General features: G+C 34.3%; 1 protein-coding gene across 1 annotated transcript in view; it reads right to left on the reverse strand.

Annotated features, from left to right (window-relative positions):
• Nucleotides 1–6,673, reverse strand: part of LOC108735338 (follistatin) — a 30,773-nt gene extending 24,100 nt beyond the window's left edge. The window contains exon 1 of the mRNA XM_018467264.2: nucleotides 6,465–6,673. Within this exon, the coding sequence (XP_018322766.1) occupies nucleotides 6,465–6,633 (169 nt within the window). The 5' untranslated portion in view covers nucleotides 6,634–6,673. The remainder of the gene's footprint in view (nucleotides 1–6,464) is intronic.
• Nucleotides 6,674–15,022: the final 8,349 nt, after the last annotated feature.

Here is a 15,022-nt window from a genome sequence, read left to right on the forward strand (position 1 = left end):
ATATATAATTTAATAAAGTATTTGTTTATTATACGAAAACTGTCTTTCATTTCCACAAAAAAAACGAAATGACTTTCCGAACAACCCTATAGTTACTGAACGCTGTAGTTCTTAGGCTTTCACGGCCGGCGTCTATCGATGCTGTGTTTTCTTCCGCGCTTTTTGACCGTGGTCCGTGGAATCTTGCTTTTCCAAACGTTTCGCCATTGTTTGCTGTGTACCAGTCACCACTGAAGATGCCGTCAAAGGACCACGGCCAAAAAGCCCGGAAGAAAACACAACATTACTGAATGCTGTTTAACGCCATCAAGCAGTGTTGAGTACTGATGAAAACTAAACCGTTTAAAATCGCGATTCAAGTCTGAAAGTTTTAATGGATATAAGTAGAGGTGTGACTTATTTGAAACACTTGCATTTAGAATGCAAATAAAAAAACTCCTACAAGATTCTTGATAGGGTTGTTATCTACTTTAGACGGATGATCTAGCATCCATGAATTTACAGTCAAGAAGACCAAAATCTCAGGAATCTACATTTTGAAATATTTCTTGAATATTGGAACAATCAAACACTTAGAAGAGTTCCCTAGGCGAAGCAAGAAAATGTGAATAATCTTACAAAAGACATATGCATAAACAAGGGCTAATTTAAATATCTCAAAATTTTTGGACTTCCCTTATGGTGATGATTGTCTACTCTCAGCCTGGAGAAGTGGATATTGGCAGGTTAAAATACATCTCAAGGATAAGGAGAAGAGTATTCACAATTGGAAATGGTCCACGGTAATTCAATATGATATCTTTTTGGGTTGTACAATGCATCTGCTACGTTCAAAAAATTGATACGGATTGTACTACATGGATTAATCTAGAAAATTTGATGGGGACGATATAATTACACTGCGAAGACCCTTCGGGGACTATTGTTCAGTGTCGATGTATTCGATATTTGTAAATTTGTTACAGTTAGTTTATATTTATTTTGTATAAATCTGTATATCATATGTAATGTATTGTGTTATTTTTGTGTAACCACAAATTGTGTTACAAACAGTTTTGGGCCTCTTTATTACACCCTTTTTTTAATTCGAAGTGTATAACCAAAAGAGCCTTCAGCAGGATACCGCCAAATACTTCAACAATCAACAAAATCAAATCAAACAACACATCATTCTCCGAAATATGACTGAAGTCTTCAAGAAATTGCCAGCCGCAAAATTGAAGCTAAGTCTCAAAACATGCATAGGAGAGAAGTGAAATGTCATGTTATAACACTGGAAGGAATAAAGACCGATCCTGACAAAACGGATATAGTACGATGTTGGCCCATATCAAAAGGTCGACTCTAACTTAGAGGTTAGTTCTCTGGGACCTTACTCCAACCATCGAAGATTCATACGAGGATTAGTCTATATAGACTTATACAAGAGTTTCATTCCAATGGACACCCGAATGCCAAAAAGGATTTGAAAGCTTGAAGCCCCAATTTTTAAATATACCTACATACAATTCTGAGAACCGTTAGTTGCTGGTGTTGACGCTAGTAATGTGGGGTTTGGTGGTGTGTTATTCCAAGTTCAAGGCGGAAAGGAAAAGGTCATAGGGTACTTTAGTAAAATACTCTCGAAGCAAGAACGAAATTACTGTGTTACCAGTCTATGGCTAAAATCTTCAAACTTTATCATGAATACCTCTTTGCCTCCCTAAAGTGGTTACTTCAATTCAAGAACCCGGAAGGATAAATTGCACGCTGGTTACAACGGCTACAGTAATAGACTACTGCCAAGTATTATCTAGAATTGTGATTCACCACCTCACGCGAATGAGGTGTATACCATGCATACTCGCTTATGGGGGAGTCTGGATTTCTAACATGTACAAAACTTGTTTTCTCTTTATGACCTTACTTATGATTTTACTTTGTACTTCCTGATAATTTCGAGGCAAAAATACCCACATATGTTGACAATCCCGAACATTTTCAGATGCGTCCGTCCGATATCCGTCGGTCTTGGTAATAAAATCTACCATAAAAATTTGCTGTTTAACAATTGCTGAAAAAAAAAACATCTCTTCTTGCCTCAGTTATCTTCCTACCTTCAGCATTTCCGAGAATTAACACTTCTTCATTATTGTTCAGTTTAATTCTTTTATTAACAGTTTGTTTTATTAGAATATATTTTTGTCAAGTAAGAGTCAAGGATTGCACGTTACACCACAACACAAAAAGAAAAATGCACACTAAATATAATCGTATTAACAAAGTGCATATATGTAAATAATACTGATCGTAAGTGAAAACAAAGTTACACGTATTAAGAAACAATGTAAAGTATTTTTTATTTAGGCTTGACTCAATATATTTACCTGAGATATTTCTAAATTAAATGTTCATTTGTAATTTAAGACCATATTCAAAATATTTTTTTGAAAATGTTACTAAAACATTACAAAGCATATTCATTATTCACGTTTATATAAAAATTCACTGGTAACTCGGTGAAATTTTTAGAAGTATTTTAGGAAAATTCTTTTATTATTAAGCCTTAGAAAACAGATCCTATCAGCCCAAATGAGGTCACATAAGGCATGACCTATAAGTAGGACAGGAACAGATAATTCTAATCAGGTTCAAATACGATCAGATAAGGCATTACCCACTAGGGATTAATTAGGTATATCTAATGAGGGCTAGATATCATCAAATAAGGCGTGATCTACTAGGGCACAGTCAGGCATAGCACATCAGGACCATAAAGGTTAAAATAGGAAATTCCGTAATAGAACTTGAATCAGGCATATCAGATCAGGAACCTGATCAGATACAGCTTACTAGAACAAAGTCAGGCATAGCACATCAGGGCCAGATAGGTCAAAATAGGGAATTCCGTAATAGGGTTTGAATCAAGCAATTCAAATCAGAACCTGATCAGGCACAGCCTAGTATGTATTTCTATATCAGTACCAGATTAGAACCATATTTCAGTACCCTAATAAGGTAAGCCCTAGTAAAACTCGAATCGGCGCGAATCATATTAGGGATTTCCCTAAGAAATTTCTCCTCAGGCAGTTCATTAAAGTTTTTAAACTTAAGAGTACCACTAGAAATTTGAAAATGCGGTAAATAACCTAAAAGCTGTCGTTCTTTTTGATTCAATTATTTGCAATCGAAAGTCGACACCAACCAATTTATTTTAAATAGAATGCTATATTTTTTAGATTCAGTGGAACTTTTTAGATCCACATTGATTACACAACTCTATCTGAAAGATATTTCGATTTTTATGAAAATTTACAATTGAATTTCCATGCTAAATAGCGTATTATTATTCATCTAATTTTGAAACCATCGTCGCCATTTTGGGGTTTTTCAAAAAAAATTTATAGCTCAAAAATTATTACTGACAGATACCTATAGCATGCGATGCAGAATTCAATTTTACGTTCACTAATGAAATAATATACAGGATGTTTCATTTGAAAAATAATGTGAGTGTTCGAAGTCTTATACGTTGGACGGCTAATTTTCAACATCCTCTATACATTTAAGACACTAACAGTACAGATAGCTAGTCGCCTAATATGCATGCGATGTTCAAGATTTCTATGAAAATCGAAATATCTCGAAATCTACTACTATTTCAGACAGAATTGTGTAATCAAAGTCGATCTAAAAATGTCATAAACCGCATTTTTAAGTCTCTAGTAGAACTTTCAACTTCAAATGAATGGGTTACATTTATCATCAAATACTACTGCAGTTCACATCTCTTTCTCTCATATTTATTCACGATACTTATTCATATTGATTTAAATTATTCGCATCAAATTGTTTTAAGCAATTTTTATTTTTCTTTACCCAGCTCTAGCGCCATAATTTAAATCTAACCAGTATTCACAAGTTTTCAAAATTATATGTCTACAACAGTGTTTTTACAAAAATCTTCCAACATTGGTGACAACTTGTACGATTTTACTAAATAATCTTAGGCAAGAATTTGACGTTGCTAGACCGTGACGAAAGTTGAAATCTATGGTAGTAAAGTTGAAACGGCTAGATGGAAAGGCAGTGCAAAAAGACGAAATAAACATACCATTTATGTTTTGCAACCGTTCTCTTTTTCTCTTGCCTATGCTATTAGTGTAGTTGTTAGAGCATGGCTAACAACACGAAGGCAAATGGTGGAGAAAGCCACGAACGGAATAGCTAGGTATCCACTTTAACAACACTGATTATTACTATTTTTTTTACTAAACTTGTCTGCATTATGCTATATAAAAACAGACTGTTCTATAAAGGTAAAAGAGATTGCTAAGCTAACTCCGGAAATATTTAACTTATTTTTACTGTACCTTCTATATCTAAATGGTTAAATTAAAGAAAATGCACTATGATTCAAAAATTGTTTAATTGTTTACAACAATTGTTTTACGATCAATGGTATCATCAGGTGGAAAAAATACCGTTAATATTATAGACAAATTGAGCTTATAGCTTATACTAACAATAGGATATGAAAGAAAAAATGGGTAATTGAATAATATTGAAATCTTAAGTTGATATTCAACAGACAAAAGATATCTATTTGATTTTATTTATTGTTTTTATTACATAAAATTAAGTTAAACACCGCTATGTAACTTGCTTAATATTTTAAATTCTTCGTTGAGTTGATGTTGTTTGGGGTCAGTTAAAATTTCTTGGATGTTCGTTTATTCGTTAATTAAAAGATCTTCTACTTTGTCCAATGTTAAACTGTTTTACAATCTTCTTTGCATCTTTATTAATAACTACAAGCAACTAAGTACTACTCTTAATGATCAAATACATACCAATTATTCTCCCCTTCTGTATTTCAATTTCAAATTTTAATGTTATCTTCACTTTTGCTTTTACAGCGTACTGTCATTATATAGTACAATTTGTTCATTATCGTTACAGTATACGCCATTCATCCAAAGAAGCCATTGTATGGAGAAACAATCCGGCTCGAAGGACCAAAAATGTTGTCGCCTTGGTTTGACGACTTATATGAATGCACTTTTTGATGGCACGAAAAGCCTCGATAAGGATAAATACTCGATTGGTGTAAGGATATTTATTTACATTAAAAGACCGAATTCAAAACACGACACTTACACTTGTAGACTAATAAACATAACAAAAGCGATGATAAAAATTGTAAAGTAAAAAGTTTGTGTACAACCGACTCAAATCTATTGCTATGCAACAATTTTGGAGAATAAGAAAGCAAGTGTTTTTTTTAATATCAATGGAGCTTTAACACGGAACCACAACTGCTAATTGTGAAAAGATCAGGGTTAACTCAATAATGAATACTGCAAAGCTGCAATAGCACTTCAGACATAGATCTTCACTCTTCACCTACATTAACTACTTTTCAATAAAAACTAACCGTTTTATATATGTAAAAAATATATTCGGAAAATTAGAGAAAAAAGTAAACTAATAGAAGCTTGGATGAAAGCAGTAGGTAGCAAAGAAGTGAATTCCGGAATAAAAATTTGTTCACGTCATTTTAATGCACATGATTATATTTCAGCAAGTATTTACCATCAGCCATAACTTTAATATTTAAAACTAGAATCATACTAAAATTATAAAGTGAGAAATTATTTATTCCTGTGTAATTGATTTAACACAATTCTAATGATACGATATAAGTATTTTGAGGTTAAAAACCTACCTGCTGCAAAACAACAAAATTGCAATAATGTGTTTGCAACGTTTTCTTAAATCGGCTTTGCACGTGCAAGTCATTGATATGATATTGCTTAAATCACTCAGAATCACCTCACCAATTATATAACGTGAATCACTTTTTAAGTCCCAAGTTTGTAAAAAGTAGGCAGTAAACTTGACGGAATTTGAAGGCTAGCTTCCGGATTTGTTATTTCCGAATTTTAAAGTGTGATTGGCATTAAAAACACGCTCACCTTCAACGAAATTTCCTTTCCGAGGCTTTGTGTCAGCCCAATCACATATTGTGTCAATACTTATCATTTTATCGTAATTTAAAAACTTGGAAATTGCTCGGCGCCATGTTTTTAGGCTCTCCCATTTGACGGATCTCAATACTTCAAGTTATAAGAAATAAAAAATGCAAGGTGTAATTATACAACACGCTACTGAAGTGAAACTTCTTCAAATACACAAACATAGCGGGATAGGGGTTAAAGAATTGGTATTATTTGTACACTGAATTTAAATTTTACACTACCTATACATGCCGGAGTTCTCACTACGTGGCCGAGTAGAGGGGAGACATCCGTTGCATGATTTCGTTACATAGCAACTTGCATGAAACGAACTTACCCTACCGTGCATAAAGAAGTTTCACTTCAAAAATAAGAAGTATATACGGTTTACTTCTGATGACAGCAAGCCAAATACTAAGTAAGCAAGGTGTTCATTAAATAGGATATCATGAATTACAGTCTTACCTTTGCATGGTTTACATGGAACACCACCCCCAAGTACTTTCCAGAAAAACAGAGCACCTGAATCAAGTTCTTCAGCAGACCACGCAACCGCTACTCCATTGCCGCCGCAACATTCTTCCTTGCTTGTTGACTCCGTCAGTAATTCCGTACACCGGTTATTTTTTACCATTGCCGACCAACACGTCCCTCCTGAAACAAGAAAAGAATTGACGTGGTTTCATAAAGACTACTTCTTATTTCCAACATAGGAAGAATATACATAAGTACATAATAATAATGACAACATTGACAAAAAAGAATGTCTTCTTTCGATTTTAAAAATTTCTGCTTTTTCTATTGCTGCGATCAAATATATTGTACTCCTAATCAAAAAACATTCAATGAGATTCAATAAAGGTATTTCGGATATTTACTTGTTCTTAATTTCTTCTAAGTATTTACGTGTGGGACGAAAAATTGAGAGCAAATCAACTTGTAGGGTATTTCCGATTACACAATTTTTTGATCTTTAATTTGTGGGGTAATAAAAATAATGCTCATAATTTTTTCTACTTTGTCCACTTTTTGTGTTCTTGAATTGAAGTTAAAAAATTGATTAATAAGTTATTTTGCATAATAGAGCTTTCGAACAGTATTTCGTTTACCATTGGACAAAACTTTCGTAATTTATTAAGGTTTTCTTTGAAATTTAAACACTTCGGAATTGAAACTTTTGTTTGTTGTTTCAGTACGTTGTTGGGGTGTGTACAAAAAGACATGACTTTACGAGTGAAATTACTTAACGAGAATACAATATTTTGTACTGTTACATGTAAGACTGCATTTTAGAGCAATTATGGCGGATGTGCCGGTCATAAGGTAAATAATAGTTTACTTACAATTAGTCGTATTAAGAAATTAAATCGTACAGATGGGAAATAGAAAAAGAAAAAGATTGGAAGCGTTCGAAATGTGGTATTACAGGCGAATTATGAGAATACCGTCGATAGAGAAGGTTAGAAATGAAGAGGTATTAGAAAGAATAGGAGGACAGAGGACTCTATGGAAGTCAATAACAAATAGGCGAGATAGGTTGGTAGGACACCTTCTCAGGCATGAAGCTCTAGTCAGAGACATATTAGAGGCAGAAACAGAAGTTAAGAGGAGTAATGATATACGCAGATTAGATTACTGTTAACAAATAGTTAAGGATGTGGGATGTCTTAGTTTTAGAGAAATGTGAAAAGTAGAGGTGCGTGTCCAACCAGTTTTAGGACTGACGACCTTATGATGATGAAAGTATAGAATACAATTACCCTAAATAACGTACAATACTTTATAATAATATACGGATGGCAACCCTAACGTCGAGCGCTGCTGAAAAGAAAATCTTATTTTAGAAGCATTTAAGATGTGACGCAATAGGAGGATCTTGGAAGTGCCATCTTTGTTCCAATTTAAACAATGCAAAAATATTCGTGGGTCTAAATAAGATCCGTAATTTTCCAACGCGCGGTAAGATCCTGCAGTATATAGGTGCAGTAAGCGCAGTTGAATAAAAGACTTAGATTGGTAAAGGTCTAGATGATGTCTAGTGGGTGGGATCGAAAGAGGAGGTCTCCCCCACCACTGTACCATAAAAAGTTCGTGGCAGTCTCACCCCCATAAAAAGTTATGGGGTTCAAAGTTTATAAATATGCCAATTTTTATACATTTCTAGGCATGTAAATATTTATATAGTCATTCATAAACAATATTCAAAGGTAAAACTAATGAAAAATACATAAAAATATTGAGAAAGTTATATAAAACTTTATCAATAGGGTAGGTTAGGTTTGGTTAGGTTATCGGGTTTTGTTCAAGTGACCATCCTCTTTCGATCCCCCACCTCCACCCGCTTGAAAATAATTGTTTTATTGAATTTCATTTGAATCATAGTGTAGGAAAATTGTCAAAATAATCAACTTTCAACCCCCATAACTTTTTATGGGGGGTGAGACCGCTGCAAATTTTTTATGGGGTTTTGCTCAGGTGACCACCCTCTTTCGATTCCCCCTACCCTCATTTGATCCCCCACCCCCATGTAACCCCCATAACTTTTTATGGGGGTGAGACCGCCACGGACCTTTTATGGTACAGTGGTGGGGGAGACATCCTCTTTAGTTAATAAAAATACTTCAAACTTTTTACGTCTTTACATCTAATGTCATAAAAACCGTATTTAATAATGGTATAACCGAAGGNTATAGTACGTACAAATAAGTACCTACGAGTACATTCAAATATGTACTTGCGCTTTTATATACTACGAAGATGTGAACAGGTCACTGCGACAACAAGAAAGCTGTGATGTTGATGTTTGGGTCGAGACCTCGAAGGTCAACTGAAGGTAATCCGCTAATCCCATAAACACGTGACAGCACCATTTTATTGCTGCTTTATGCTCATGGAAAGCGCAGGCAGTACGTCATTCTTTTCTACAGGCACTGTTACAAAAGAAAAACACATTTCCGTATTTCACGTTATATATAATGTAGCAAGTACAAAAAATATATATATTTTAAGAAGTGGTGAATGTTTTTAACAGTTAGGTGTTGAAAGTTAAAGTTGAGCGAAAAAGCTCCAAACAAAACTAAAAAGTAGTTTCACTACTAAAGTATATATATATAACTTTAGAAAGGAGGAATAAAAAATTCTAAATTTGAAAGGAACAAACATAAGATATAAGAAGGTAGGTATTTATGTAAAAAGCATCCTGTGTATTATTAGAGGAGAGTAACTAAATGTGGGCTAGTGCTTTAATATGGGCTAGTAACAATTCTCGAAAACCTACAATCGAAAGATGCAACAAACGACGATCGTCTATCGCATTCATTCGCTCTAACATCGCATTCACTCAATCTCGTCAATCGTGAGCGATATGTCGCCTGTATAGGCTATACTTGTGTTGCTGCTGTCGAAAAATTTTCTGCGATACATATCAATGTGTTATTTAATTAATGAAAATTAGGTCTAAATACTGTAACTATGTCTTTTATTGCAGAATATAAGTTTAATTTTATGATTTTCGGTCGATTTATTGCTTGCTATATATGATTTGTTAAGTACACGATCAAGTTGATTTTAGTAAAGAATTTCGAATATGGGCTATGACTATGGTCCTGAATATGGGCTAGCCCATATTTAGGTATTGGTATTGTAGGTGGTTGGTTATGTGGTTGTCTGGCTGTCAGCCTTCGTCTTCCAAATTGATCGTAGCAGTCTAGGTCTAGTATCTCCTTATGACATAAGTCTCGTGCCAAAAAAAGTCACAAAGACATCCAATTAGTGTTGCCCAAATTCAGTCTTGGTCTTGCAGTCTTGGTCTTGTTCTTGCGTTTTTGCAAGACCAAGACCAAGAACAAGACCGCGTATTTTTAGCAAGACCAAGACCAAGACTGACCGTGCAAGACTTGAGCAAGAACAAGACATAGCCTGCAAGACTCTTGCGTCTTGCAGCTAGGACTTAGCGCTATTTCACTGAGTAGTTAGGTGTAACAGTTCGGTGTATAGGTAGGTACGCTTAGGAATTCTATGAGAATATGAAAAACTGGACCTATGCGCATTACGACTAATACCATAAACATAGCGAATAAAAAAATTATTAAAATCAAACTGAGTGCATGCATAGTTATGTTTTAACCATCGGCACTTTGATAATGCGGCATCAAAGGTTTTGTACTTACTTCTCAAAGAAATTTGCCGCTTTTCGGAAGTACATGGTTATGATACACGCGCCGGCGGCTTCTTTTGAAATCTAAAACAATCGTTGCCGCCACGCCGAAATCATAACATTTGACACTATTTGATTGCCGCCATAGGGTGTAGGTATACTCATGCAAAATAATTTCGAATTTTTTTACACGCTTTATATTATTGTTTGATTTGCGGCGGCATCCTTATCATAGAGCCGGCACGTGGCGAGGCGGCGCGGTAGAAAGCAAGGATCATAAATGTTTATTAAGAAACAGTTACTTCCATGGAAAACGACATATAGGTCAGTTGATTTTTCGAATTTCTTATCAAATCTTCAGTTATTTATTAATCTGCTTGATCTTTACTATGGCTATATTCATTCAAGCTCACAATGTTCCAATTCTAATACGTTTTTCTAGGATTTAAAGTAAACTTTAATAAATAGTAATAGACTAATAGGTAATTGCAAGACTTGCAAGACTCTTGCTGCAAGACCAAGACCAAGACCAAGACTGGGAGCGCAAGACCAAGACCAAGACCAAGACCAGGTGTATTGGCGCAAGACCAAGACCAAGACTGGCTAAGTCTCGTCTTGTTCTTGCGTTTGGGCAACACTACATCCAATAGAGGTAGAAAAGCTGCTGTGGCCTCGGTTATGAACTTCGTCTCCATATAAAAATAACCTTATTGAAACAAATTGAAAAAGAAAATAAAACAAAAGATAAGAAACCCAAGCAAAAGAAAAGAAGTGTAGAAAATAAGAAAGCCAAGACCAGGGACGAAAGTGAAGGTGAAGAAGTTATCCAATTTGATTCAGATAGTGAATGAATTTGACACCTGGATATGTGATTTTTGTAAGTAAATTTTGTGATTTCTTCCGTCTACCAAGCAATTTGATCTCTTATAAGATAAATATTTATAATTGTTATTTTTGTACAAGATATTATAAGTTTCTATTTGTAGCCCATATTTGAGTACCTGTTCCATATTTAGCATCTATTTTGATATTTTGTTAAATGCTGAATTTGATCATCATTATATTAAAACAAAGTCGCTTCCCGCTGTCTGTCCCTATGTATGCTCAGATCTTTAAATCTACGTAACGGATTTTGATGCGGTTTTTTTAATGGATAGAGTGATTCAAGAGGAAGGTTTATATCTATAATACATGCATAACATAGTAACTGATAATTTTAGAGGTTTTCAATGTGATGTCGTAAAACACATTTTTTGCGCTTGCATTGCAAACGCTGGCTAAACCCTACGAGATAGATCAAAATAATGTACTAAAGTATTGTACATCTTAAAAAGATCTACAAAAAAGTCCGCGATGGTATATGTCTATCTCTTAAGGATAACCCACAATAACCATTTTTTATCCTTTACTTTTTATGAGAAATAATGGCTTATTTACGAAGCGATTTTAAGCAACACGGCATTAATTCTTATCCAATTAAGTACCTCAAATACATTGTGCATTAATATAGATCAATATGGCCCTTTATAGCATGTAATTTAAATGAATATTTTCGAAGATATTACTGATTTAAAATGCAAACATAGCGGTTGCGGCGGTACCGACCGGGAGGCCGGTTTGTCTAATGACAAAAAAACTGTGAATGTTGTATATAAAAACATACTTAATATGTTCAGGGGTTGTCTAATTAAGATTTCCCCTCTCGATAATAATCTAAACAAAACAAAAATATATTTAGTATCAGCATTACACCCGTGCGAAGCTAGGGCGGGTCGCTGGTATATTATAATATTAAGAACATAAGATTGTTACTTAGTTCTTTAAAAATATATGTGTGTTTATTTTGACGTCAATAAATGGTTAATTTTTTAATAGCTTTTTATTTTTGAGACAAAAACAAAATGGTAGCCCATAATTGGTTACTTTCCTCTAGGTATATCACCCCAATATTATGAATATACATTCGTTTTACACTAAAATAATATGATTAACGTTATGCATACAATCGAAATTTAATTAATATTTTTAGTTTTTGTGCATAAAATGAATACTTTTTATTTTTTCAGTATAATATGTTATATATTCTACCTATTAATAAGTTTATACCAGTTTTAAATGAGATTTTCTCCACTGATAAATTGAAAAGTGAAGTTTACTTGGAAATTGCTAGGGGTCCATTATTGCTTAATGTTATCTTTGTCGACGGTTCAATCAATCTTCATAATCATTCTTTGTGTTAACCACGTGGCATTTTAATTTTCAGTTATTTATTTATGGATAATATTTATTACTTAATGTACAAGTATCGCATTATATCGGCATATAGTGGCGGTTTGTTGCTAATACACCTAACTGTTTAAGCACCTAAAATAAACGTTTTTATTTAGTATTTTATCTATAAGTATCACTGCCACGATTTTAGCTTCACGTATCCTGAAGAAGCCTCTTAACTGGGAGCGAACCGTTGCTTGTGGTCTCACATTCAAATAATAATCCCTGCACTAAATGTTTTTTGGCTAAATTTTTGTCATTTTTTTGGGGAAGACAGGTAGAATTTAAAAGAAGTGTTTTACTGTCAACTTTTATTGATAATTGTGTAAATAAATATGTATTTCAAATTGGTACGTTGGAAACATCCTTTTTCTAATTATTCACATTGTCATATTAAATAAAATAATTCGAAGTGGCCTGTATTCTGTCGAAACTGCCAGACGCGAATCGCGATTTCGATCTTTTTGGATCTCATCAGCGCGTCGCAGGCAGCTCCGACAGAACACAGACCAACTTTTACCTGCTGTCTTAACAGTGCGTTTTAGAAAATACTACACGATGCTACATTTTAGGATTACCTATGCTCCAACAAGGTCCACTTGTATGGATATCTACTTGCTGAAAACGAATCCCGGCGTAGCCAACCTCAACTCGATAGGCACGTTAGCTTAATCGAATAAAATAATTCGAAGTGGTCTGTATTACGCCGGGATTCGTTTTCAGCAAGTAGATATCCACACAAGTGGACCTTGTTGGAGCATACGTAATCCTAAAATGTAGCATCGTGCTACAGATGGCGTTTACTGCGCCATTTGTAGTATTTTCTAAAACGCATTGTCATATTATTTTATTTATCTACATTTGTTAACTGTTATTACTGCTAAATTTTATTTTTATTTATTTGCACATATAACAAGAGTTAACAATCATATGCGTTTGTTAGGATCAGCAGAATCTCCGATGTTGAAGCGAGTCCTTAAATGACGTCAATTAACGTCGTCTTTTTTTAAATAAAACTGTTGAATAGGTGAATAAGTGGATCTATAGACGATTTTATTATTTCTTGTTTAAGTATTAGACATTAATTTCTGTACGTCCAATGTTGACTTCCCAACAATCTTCACCTAATGATGAGCTCATTCCGTTGCAAAGAGAACACGAGCACTTAGGAAAGTTCCCTACTTTGGATGAAATATAGACTGTCGATCCATCAAGTTTCTTAGAAATGTATTCAACCGTTAGAGAATATTGGGTAACAAGGATTCCAAGTTTCGCATTTATAATATTAGCAGGAGTGGGTTTTCGTTTGTATATTTTTGAGGAAAAATTGCCTACAATGTGTATAGAAATGTATGTAGGCTTTCACGGCCGACGTCTGTTGTAGAGAGTGTACAAACGCGATAACCACTTCGTCACCCTTGAGAATCCCTGCCGCAGTTGCAGGCGAAAGGTCGGGAAGGAATTTCCATAGACATCGGCTAGAAAGCTTGATCACACTTTGTACAATATGTATATGTTTGCAGTTATTTATGGCTGTTTTGTTTAATTTTAAAAGTATTGTAATTGTCCCCACAGGATTTCAATATAATATTAGGCAAATTCTGTTTAAACCATTATCACAATTTTCTTTAAGGAAACTTTCAATATTAGCTCAGCTCAATAAAGTATTTCTTACATCACGTAGATAAGAAACACCGGGCAATGTGGTCTAGCTGTTTAGATCTAGATTACACCTTTTCATCATTTTGGGCGACAACTACCCGACTGGAAATTAGTTCAGAGAACCCAGATTATGATTAGATGCGGATCAGATTTTCCGTAATACGGGCATCTGATCAGTTTCTGATCAGCGCACAGTACTCTATCTGTTGATCCAACCATCTGATCAGAAATTGATCATAGTAGAGTATCCTATCCCTTAATCCAGTCATCTGACCAATTTATTATCACAATCTAATGCTACAAATTCTATTACGGTTTCGGTACAATCATTAAATCAAGATTGTATCCGATGTTCTGAACTTTATTTTTTACCTGATTTATTCCGTATGCAATATTGTTCGCCAAACAATGAAGAAATTTATTGCTAATTAATAATTAACAATAAATTAATAATACATTATTAAAAATTATTAGTAATGTTATGACTAATAAATTATTATTTTGATGGAAATGGATCTGTTGAATGGGTCCAGCATGGATCTTTGAAACGAATCCGTCATGGATCTTAGAAACAGATCCGACATGGATTTTTCAAATGGATCCTATGTTGATCATATACCCGGATCAGAAAGCCTGATTTATTTCTGATCAATCTTCAGGCAATTCTGATCCGCATAGGATCCAATCCACTAACTAATTTCCAGTGGGGTATCGATATATTGAAATTGATGCTCAGACCGCACTTTTATGTAAGCTTTGTAATTCGCTAATACATTTTACTTTTCTCCTAGTGGGATTTAACTCCACACGAGTCTTGTTTACCCGCCACGTTTCGCCTAATAACGTTAGATTTGTTATCAGACGCGGATCGCGATTTCGGTCTTATTTGGTCCTATCAGCGTACCGTGCTCAATTCGGTAAATAACCGACCATG

Source organism: Agrilus planipennis, unplaced genomic scaffold (genome assembly GCF_000699045.2).
Source record: "Agrilus planipennis isolate EAB-ADULT unplaced genomic scaffold, Apla_2.0 scaffold45, whole genome shotgun sequence".
Lineage (NCBI taxonomy): Eukaryota > Metazoa > Arthropoda > Insecta > Coleoptera > Buprestidae > Agrilus > Agrilus planipennis.